The 10,372-nt window shown below is 34.6% G+C and overlaps 2 protein-coding genes across 2 annotated transcripts in view; one reads left to right on the top strand and one right to left on the bottom strand.

Moving 5' to 3' along the window:
- Positions 1-2,658, bottom strand: part of nmd (no mitochondrial derivative) — a 5,173-nt gene extending 2,515 nt beyond the window's left edge. The window contains 4 exon segments of the mRNA XM_013324769.1: positions 147-361; positions 1,004-1,148; positions 1,554-1,650; positions 2,310-2,658. Coding sequence (XP_013180223.1) covers positions 147-361; positions 1,004-1,148; positions 1,554-1,650; positions 2,310-2,482 — 630 coding nt within the window. The 5' untranslated portion in view covers positions 2,483-2,658.
- Positions 2,659-2,902: 244 nt separating this feature from the next.
- LOC106126862 (nucleolar MIF4G domain-containing protein 1 homolog) lies at positions 2,903-9,326 on the top strand. Its single transcript, XM_013324763.1, has 13 exons — positions 2,903-3,191; positions 3,371-3,599; positions 3,904-4,170; positions 4,249-4,541; positions 4,730-4,820; positions 5,019-5,231; positions 5,786-5,907; positions 6,317-6,513; positions 6,965-7,140; positions 7,475-7,665; positions 7,986-8,150; positions 8,666-8,797; positions 9,011-9,326. Exons 1-13 carry the CDS (start codon positions 2,991-2,993, stop codon positions 9,305-9,307), a joined length of 2,574 nt encoding a protein of 857 aa, XP_013180217.1. The 5' UTR covers positions 2,903-2,990; the 3' UTR covers positions 9,308-9,326.
- The last annotated feature ends 1,046 nt before the right edge of the window (positions 9,327-10,372 follow it).

Here is a 10,372-nt window from a genome sequence, read left to right as displayed (position 1 = left end):
TAGTAATTGAAGCCAAAATGTCAAGACTAATCTAAAATTTATGAAAAGGTTAACTCTAATAATTTGGCCTTAAAATATTTCATCTCTATTTAATTACCTAAGTTCATATCTACATGTTATTTTTTTTTATATCCAGTAATTAATACATTGGTGAGTTTTATATTGATAATGTTATTGAGTTGTTCTTACGAACCTATGAAGACAATGCAGGGCTGCAGTTTGACCGCCAGGCTGAAGACGGCAGCTGCCAACTTCTGTGTCTCACCGTACCACTTGTCAGTCAGTAGAGACACGTCCAGGTTGATGAAGCTCATATTCGCCTCTTTAGCGGTGGCCTTTGCAATCAGGGTTTTACCACAACCTTAAATATAAATACAATCTTACTATAATTATAAGTGCAAATGTTTGGATAGATGGATGTTTGAAGATATCTCCAGAACGGCTGTATGGATCTCGGTGAATTTTGGCATAGATGTAGCACATAGTCTGGAAGAACACATAGGCTACTAAGTTTTTTTAACTTCTACGCGGAAGAAGTTGCGGGCGACAACTAGTAGTATTATTTGTTTTTACACAATACAATGTTTGTAACATTACATATGATATAATAGAAATGTGGTGAAGTACTGGTGTACTTAATTCTTAATAGTAGCAATTACAAAAAAAATATTTAACTTGACTGACTATTGCCCTATAATCCAAGGAAAAACACAAATTTAACAACACCTCACATGTAAAAATTCAGTTTTTTAGGTTACAGTGACAATGAAACAGACATACATACATTAAAACACATACATCCTGGCAAACATCCACTTGTCAGTTGACTAATTATGATCAACTTAAAACATCCTATGTTTACAACTAAATGCAATAAAACCAGTATAAGTTTAGTTGACATGGATGCATGTAACAAAAAGAGTTTTGTTACATGGGTCTAAATATTAAGTTCACAACGAAACTAATTTATAATAACAACTAAAAGTATTTTAAACTTTTGTACCTGGAGGTCCATGCAATAAGACTCCTTTAGGTGGCTGTGTAAGTCTGCTATCAGCAAAGAGTTCCCGTTTCTGTATGGGCAGGATAACTGTCTCACGGAGTTCCTGAATCAAGTGATCCAATCCAGCTATGTCCATCCAGTTAACCTGAATAGTTACAAAACAATATAATACCTGAATGTACAAATGAACCTATTTTAACAATCATCAAACAATATAAAAGATTGGATTTTCTACAACACTAATCTATACTAATATTATAGAAGAAAGATTTGATTGTTTGTTTGCGTTGAATAGGCTATAAAACAACTGAACCAAATTGAAACATTTTTACCATTGGGAAGGTACATCCCCTGTGACTAATTTCATAATTTTTTTTATATCTGCCAAGACAATGTTGCAGACAAAACTAGTCATTAATAAAAATTATGTAGGTTTTTAAAACCCAACCCAAGTTATGACATATTAATCTCTGTGAATTAAAACTGCACACATTAGATTACTGTACTTTTTAATTATGGGAAGGTTGAACTTTGTGGTAGTAAAACTTACATTAATCTCATCCGGTACAACAAGCTGTGAAGCGATGATCATCTCATGGTCCGTCAGCTTGTCTAGCGCCACTGAATGCTTGCCGCCAAGCCCCGCTCTGGAAGACATCCTTCACACATGCAACAGCTACAGTGACTGTTTGTAACTTATTACAGTAAAGCAGTGTTTATTATGCTATGCATTATTTGTAACATCAATGAAAACCCTGCTTTAATCTTGGTAAAACAGTACACCAATAAATATGTAGATGCAATTTTTTACATTATCAGTGATAAATTCATTGTTAATGTAACACTAACAAAGAATGGTGAGCAAATATTAATTCATCTATTAACTATTAACATACACAACATAGTAATTGCAACTTGAGACTAGTATTTATCTATTAGACAGATTTAAAATTAGACCAAGACTAAAAATATCTAAGAACAAGCTCTTTGTTCTAACACAATGTATATTTACTGTTTTCTATATCAATGTGTAAATTGTAAGATTTTAAATGTAATATTAATTCTTTTCCGTTAATGTTAGCATCTCAAATAGTCAAACATTAGCTTAGTCAATCAAAGAGTTTTTTTTCCAATTAAAATGTTGTTTTTGCACAAGCTTTAGGTAAAATTACTAATGTAAGCTTTTAAGTGCAATTAATCATGAAATATGGACATCATTAACATTTATTCAATGAAATCTTAAAGAATAAGAAAAGGCGCAAATTTTAAAACGAATGGAAAAGAGGTTACCACGATCAATACATACTTGCGTAACTGTTCACGGGCCCGCTCCTCAGCTTTCTTCCGACTTTTCGACGTTGGGTCTATCTGGTTCACAAGCCATTTTATGGAAAAATATGTGACGGCTGATACAAAAGCAACACGAATGGCCATTTGAAAGACATCGTTTCTGGTGAATGCTGAACCTTCCACCATCATGCCTTATGCAAAATTATGTAAAAATGAAGAAAAGGCGTTCGTAAGTTACAAACTCAGTATCGACTATTCACGCAACTATGTTTATAAATTTTACTAAATTTTGCAGATAAATCTTTTTACATCTCAAATCATGCAGGGGAAAATTCTGTCAAAGTCAAAGATTTGTCAAAGACAATGATTAGACTTTATGGAAGAGGATATTGCCACAAGAACAAAGGTTATCTTGTTTTTCTGCCACAAACTAAGTGATATCAAAAATGAATCATTTAAAAACCTTTTTTATTGAATAAAACAAAGTCTTAAATTTATTAAAAAAAAAAACAAATTAATAGGAAATAATTTATAAATTTTTGGAAAGTGACTGTTAATGTATGACTTTTATCGTCACTTTTTATTGCCTTTTGTATTTAAAAGTAATAATGTCAAAATCATGTGGTGCATGACATTGACGTTATTCTAACCTTGTTTTATTATTAATGCAGTGTTATTATTTTGAATTTTTATCACAATGAAGAAACCAAAAGGAGGACCTCGTCCTAAAATAGTTAATACACGTAAAGCTATACGAAAGGAAAAAAGGCAGCAAAAGAAGTTACATAAACAAGTGCACTATCAGAAAAAGAAATTGGTTGGAGATGGGAAAAAATTTGAACCGGGAAAGTTTGTTAAACTTCCAACGGGTCAAGAAGAAATTTCCAAGGCAGATAAGGTCTCAATACAAATATTATCATTGTTTAATTCTATTTCTCCTAGAACATGTAACAAGAATAGAAAAATAAATAACCTATTTTACTTATGAAAATTAAATATTAATTAAAAAAAACTGAAAACTTCCTTTCCCATACATTGAATCTTGTTATAATAACAGGATTTACTATATTATTACAGAAAAAGAAGAATAAAAAGCAACCATTGTTCTTGGACATCCTTAATAAAGAAAGACAAAAAGATATGAATGTAGCGAAGAAACTGAAATCGGAAATGGAAGAACAAAGAAGACAAATACTACTCAAAGCTAATGAAGATGAAGACAAGGTTATTAAAAAACTAGAGAAACAACTTGGATTGAATAAATCTAAAAATAAAAACAATTATTTTGCTGATGATGGATTGGACTGTATCCTTTTTAACCTTTAAAACCTTTTATCATAGAAATTCAAATAGTAAATTAAAAAATAAACAATAAAATTCACTGACTACCCTCTCTCACAAAGGACAACACATCACACATTTAAAAACTGTTCAAGGTTGAAAAGTTTAATTTTAGTCACAATAAAACAGACATTCACAACACAAAAACACTTAATGAGCAAATAAGAGAACATCCTTTTTGTTAAAAATAATAATAATACACTGATTATTTTGAATAATTTGATACACTATGATTTGTTTTTATCAAAAACCTTAACAATAAAAAACAGATTTATTAGAAATTTGTGATAGAACTACTTCTGAGCAGATTGTGGCCGCGGAGAAACATTTAGCTGATGTTGAAGGTGATTCAGATTTTGAGGAAGATTTGGCTGTGGTTACTGGGAAGAAATTACCTGATGAAAAGGAACAAGGAAAGGAGAAAAAGAAGAAACATAAAAGTGCTTTAAAAGCGGAAGATTCTAAAGATGATTTTAGTATGGGAGAGAGTGATGAACAAAGTATGTTAGATGATGATGAAAATGTTGAAGATGAAGGTATTATTAGAGAAATTAAAAATCTACCATTAATTTAATGTCCACAAAATTGTTTTATAAATTTCTTTTCTCTTTCAGAATTCAGTGATCTGGGAGATGAAGAAGAAAGTAATTATGAATCGGAAATAGGTGAAGATGAAAGCAAAAATAAAACAAAATCAGATAAAAAAGAAAAAATAATATCTGAAGATGATTTAAATAAAGTATTCAGTGATGATGAAGTATCACATTTGTCTGGTGATGAAGATTTAGATGGATCTGACTTAGAAAGTGGTGAAGTAAATGTGCCAGAAAGAAATGAGAAAGAGAAACCTGATGTTTGGGAGGATATCTACGGCAGGAAGAGGGACAAGGATGGCAATATTATAAAAGTAAGTGTAACTCATGAACTCTTTGTGTTAGTGGTATTTATATTTGATAAGCCTTAACTGTGATTTGTCCCCCTATAATACAGATAAATAAAAATGTAATCAATCCTTTTTCCTGGTAAAAAACCAGAGACAATTCTGTAATTTTCTGTCGTTATCAATGACAATATTTGCTATTTTTAATATTTCAGGAAGAGAAAGGAATTTACATTCCTCCACATTTAAGAAATAAAGATTCCGCTTCCGATAAGGATTTAGTGCAACTAAATAGACAAATTAAAAGTAAGTGTTTGAATTAATCTTACTAATATTATAAATGTGAATGTTTAGATGGATGGATGTATAGATCAAGCTGAAATTTGGCATACGTGTAGAACATAGTCTGGAAAAACATATACTTATTTTTTTAATTTCACGGTGACAGTATCGTCATTCCTACCATGTCATAGATGTAATTTTTGGTAATATTTATTTTGAAAGGCATTCTGAACAAGCTATCAGGTAGTAAGTTGCACTGGGCGTGCTCCTCCATCGAGGGTTTGTACGGTAGCCACAGCCGGGACGCGGTGAGCGGCGCGCTCTGCTCGCAGTGGAGCTGCGCCACAGTGACCTCCTCCGCCGCGCCCGACCGTCTGCTGGCCGAGCACGCCGCGCTGCTCGCGCTGCTGCATGCCAACGTCGCCACTGAAGTCGGTGAGTATACATATAGATCAATCACTGAAGGATTCATATGACAGACAACTGACAGGCCTCTCTGTCAATGTCAAGACCATTGACAGGGAGGCCTGTCAGTTCTTAGGGTTACCAGTGAGCCAAATTTTCTACAAACAATTTGCAACTTATAAACGAGTATCCATAGTATTTCTTACTATTATTGATAAATCTAAATAAATTCAATGAGTCTATAACAAAGTTTGTTTCCCCCTTTTCTGTCTGGTCAATATGAAGCTATCAATGGAAGTTGTTAGTTTATATGTTTTCCGACCACTAAAAGATTGTTGTTGAACTGTATCAGGTCCGGTAAGAGGCGCTATCATCGCGGTAAGTTTTGTCGGAAAATATGTAAAACCTACTCGTAATCGTTTACATGACTTTAACGCTGACAATAAATATTGCAGAGATATGTTTCCAATATAATATAATAAACCGTTTGCATTATTGCAAGTTTATAAAAGAATAATAAGTGGACCTAAAAGACTTTATAACCACAAAGTTGTGTTGGTCAGTGATGATTACTGTTGTTACAGGCGCCCACTTTCTGGAGGAGCTGTGTCTTATGTTTGACAAAATGGTTGACACCGAGCAGGCCGTTGAGGACAAACGTCTTGACAATTTAACGGCCTGTCTCGCATATTTATATAGTTTTAAGGTAAATTTTACTAATATTATAAATGCGAATGTTTGGATGGATGTTTGTTTGAAAGTATCTCCATAACAACTGAACGGAACTCGATTAAATTTGGCATATATATAGAACATAGTCTGGAAGAACACATAGGTTACTTATTATGTTTTTTTAATTCCGCGCGGACAGAGTCGCGGGCGACACCTAGTATTGATATAAACCAGTATAACTGATGAGAGTTGAGTCAGATTAAGATGATTATTTCTTTGGAAACTTTTGTTTTACAAAATAGTACAGCATTTTGTTAATTTTGCACTCTGAGTGCATCATCATTTATTAAGATCAATTGTGTGTGTTAGGACAGTACCAAACGACAGTCAAAGGTCTCTGCCTACCTCTCTGGGCTACAGATGTGAGTTGTTTTGTTTTTCAGATCTTCGACAGCGCTCTAATGTACGACATCTTGGGTCGTCTCCTTCACAAGATATCAGAGAAGCATTGTGACTGCGTGCTGCGCGCACTGCGCTGCGCCGGCGACGTGCTGCGCAGAGATGATCCTCTGGCACTCAAAACATTCATACACGACACGCAGACACGTGTCGCTAAGTTGAACGAGCAAGCTGCTACAGGGTAAGTAAGAAAGTTATCGACCACTAACATTATGTCTCTAAGTATGAGGTACCAACACTAAGCGTATGTTTAAACGTTCCTTATATATTTGTTCGTATGGCAGTTACTCTTTTTAATAAATAATTGTTTATAACTGTTAAATTAGAGGTAATATGAAAATATGATGCTCGAAGGACCATATTCTAAAATCGTTATTTAATAGTTTCCATTATTATTTTTTAGTTATAAATCTACACTATTATGATAGTTTTTGTGTTTTATAATAGGTTTTTTTGATCCTTTTTATATTTGATAGCTTATGTTACCCGGAGATAGTGTAGCTCCCCAACAGTGGACGATTTTTTTCAATCAGGTTCAGTAGTTTTGGAGCTTATTCAATACAATCAAATTATAAAGAGGAAACTCTTTATAATGTCGAATTATAAGATGGAATATTTAATTTACAATTCAGATCTCGAATAAAGTTCTTACTGGAAGTGCTACTCGCTGTGAAGAACAACAATCTGAACAAGATCCCAAATTACGAGCCGACATACGTGGAGAGTTTGAAGAAGTTGTGTCGCGGCGTGGTGCGGCGCGGCAACACTCTCACCACGCTCAACCTGCGTCTCCACGACTTGCTCACAGGTCTCACACTCCAACATAAACATTACCAACGCCAGTAACACAGAGGGGTAGGCAGAGACCACAGACTTCTCTGCGCGCGCTCCTGACTTTTATACTATAAATACGTATAATAATACTATAATGCGTTGCCCATATACATCTGTGACTGTAGATGACTTATGGACATTTAGTCGACAGAGGAGGGGACGCACAGAAAAAGGATATATCACTTTTCTGTGCGTTTATTGCTGTCTGACGATCGTTTAACTTGTCTAAGTGTAGCAATATAATAACTATTATTGTATCATCATCTTTAAAATATATTTTAAGTTAAATTTGAAGTTGAATATTGCAGCGAATGAGCGAGGCAAGTGGTGGATAGTGGGGTCAGCGTGGGCGGGCAACCGGCCGCAGCAGGCGCCCACAGCCGCGCCCTCAGCCGCCCCCGCGCCCACAGCAGACCACAAGCTGCTGGAGCTGGCGAGGCAGCAGCGCATGAACACTGACGTGCGCAGGAGTATCTTCTGTGTCATCATGGCCGCACAGGTACTAGCTCTACTAATATTATAAATACGAATGTTTAGATGTATGGATGTTTATTACGAGGTATCTCCAGAACACATAGGGTGCTAATTAAGTTTTTTTAACTTTGCGCAGTTGGAGTCACGGGCGATAGCTAGTTAGTCTATGCATTGTAACACGTGTCTTATTTTGTGTGTCTTTTGCTGTATATAATTAGAATTCAAAAAATAATTCCGGGGAAAGGAAAGGGGATTTGACGGACGGGGTACGACGCATAGAAAAGTGATATTATCTTTCTGTGCGTCCCCTCCTCTGTCGACTATTTACCCAACATTGTGTGCCAGGACTACATGGAGGCGTTCGAGAAGCTGCAGCAGCTGTGCCTGCGCGGCGAGCAGCAGCGCGAGGTGGTGCACGTGCTGCTCGCCTGCGCGCTGCAGGAGAACTCTTACAACCCGTACTACGCGCTGCTCGCCAACAAACTCTGCCAGTACGACAGGAAGTACCAGGTCAGGGGAGATACAGACAGAGAAGAGAAAGGATAGAGAAACATGGCGAGACTGGTCGCGTGTCTTTTTGCGCTAATTCATATAATTAACAGTCGCTCGATTACCTGCTAAGTACTTAAAGTCAATAATAAAGTTTAAAATATAAAAAAAACAGTGTTTGTAATTAAGACAACATATTAATAAAAACGGAATGTCTGTTTTTAATATAAAAAATATACGTAATCTTACTAATATTATAATTACGAATGTTTGGATGGATGGATGTTCATTTCAAAGTATCTCCAGAACGGCTCCATGGATCTTGATGAAATTTAACATACATATAGAACATAGTTTAGAAGAACACATAGGCCAGTAACTGTGTTTTTTTTTAATCCGCGCGGACAGAGTCGCGGGCAACCGCTAGTATATTTATAACGAAACATTTTTTGAAATTTTCTTGTTTTAGTGTGACGAAGTCGCGGGGCGACTACTAGTATATCTTGTTATTTATTAATATGTTTTTATGATTTCAGTTATCAATCCAGTTCTCTGTGTGGGATAAGATCAAGGAGCTGGAGTCTGTGAGGAAGCAGGCGCTCACAAACTTGGCGCAGCTTCTTATACATTTGATCATGGAGAAAGCATTGCCGCTCTCAGTACTTAAGGTAACATTAAACAAGGCGTAAGCACATTGTATGCTATTTAAAAAAAATAATTACTGGTCTACGTGTTCTTGCAGGCTATGTTCTACATCTATGCCAAATTTCTGTGAAATACATGTAGCCGTTCTGGAGATACCTTGTAATAAATATCCATACATTCAAACATTCGCATTTATAATATTAGTAAGATAAAATGTTGTTATTTCCTTTCCACAGATAATACAATTCTCAGATTTAAACAAGAAGTCAGTTCGCTTCATGCGTCAGATCTTGCTGGCTGTGATAATGAACGCAGATCTCCAGGCTTCCCTGGAAGTCTTCCACAGGATATCAAAGTCTCCCAAACTGCACATGTTCCGTGAAAGTCTACGGTTATTTATACAACACTTCCTCATCAAGAACGCAGGCAAAAAGAGCAGTATACTGAGCGAAGAAGAAATGGCGACATTGAAAGAACGAGCCTCAGAAGTTGATAAAATATTAACACAACACGAATCTAAGCTTAAATTTTGAATTAAAATTATTTTCATTATATATTGTATCATTTAAATATAATTAATTTATAGTAAATAAAAGATTTTATGTTTTTTATGGACGGATTTAAAAAAAAATCATAGAGAAAAGTTAGGTTATGTTATATTTATATTATCATCTCCCTGTGATTAAACTACACATTTGAAATTAATTTATATTATATTTCTTACGACAAATAGGTTGACGATGGCAATTATTTTTTTTTTATATTTATTTCTTTTAACAGATTATACATAGGTAAATAGAAATGGCGGGAATATAATTAGTTGCCAGTTGCCAAGCACGTTATCTGGTGCTTCTGACAAGTTTATCAGCTGATTATTTGAACGTTGATAGCTTGTACAAAATCGACACGCGCAACGAACGCGCGTTTCCCATGCAACGACAAAAAATTGTGCGACGTCGAAAATATACTCAATAATATATTAAATATTCTATAAGTCGATTTTAAAAGAAAGCAATAATAACCTCTTGTTACGTGATCCGTGATCACTTAATTTTTTTAAATTTCTGGTTAAATTTAGGTTATTAATGAAAAACAGAAAATGGCAATACTAAAATAGTAAATAACTTTTTAAATTTCAACAAAGTGAACTTGAACGACTTCATATTATTCCAAAAAGAATCTTTTTAACGATAACGTTAGACGTTACTGCAATTCGAAACTTATTACATAACCTAAAAATAAAAATGAAATAGTTATTTCATGGCACTTTTCTAAGATGATAGTCATCGTTTTATACTGCATATCTCTGACATAGCAAATACGTTAGCGTTTATTAATACATAATTTAAATATGATCCGAACATATCAATTTTCAGCAACTAAAGGACTTGTGTAAACTCATTGGCGGCAAGCGGTCTCAAAAGACCGTTGTAACATTATCTAATGCTGATAACATCAAAATGATAGTGTGAATAAATTTATATGTTGACCCTCTTTCGCTTAATCGATAAGGAACATTATAATGAAGCCACATGCCATTCAAATATTGCCTTAAAATAACAGTATTTATTTAAATAGATTAGGATGAGGTTAAAATA

This window comes from Papilio xuthus, unplaced genomic scaffold (genome assembly GCF_000836235.2).
Source record: "Papilio xuthus unplaced genomic scaffold, Pxut_1.1 DF824992.1, whole genome shotgun sequence".
Classification (NCBI taxonomy): Eukaryota; Metazoa; Arthropoda; class Insecta; order Lepidoptera; family Papilionidae; genus Papilio; species Papilio xuthus.
Note: the sequence above shows the minus strand (reverse complement) of the source record. Positions and strands in the feature narration are given on the sequence as shown.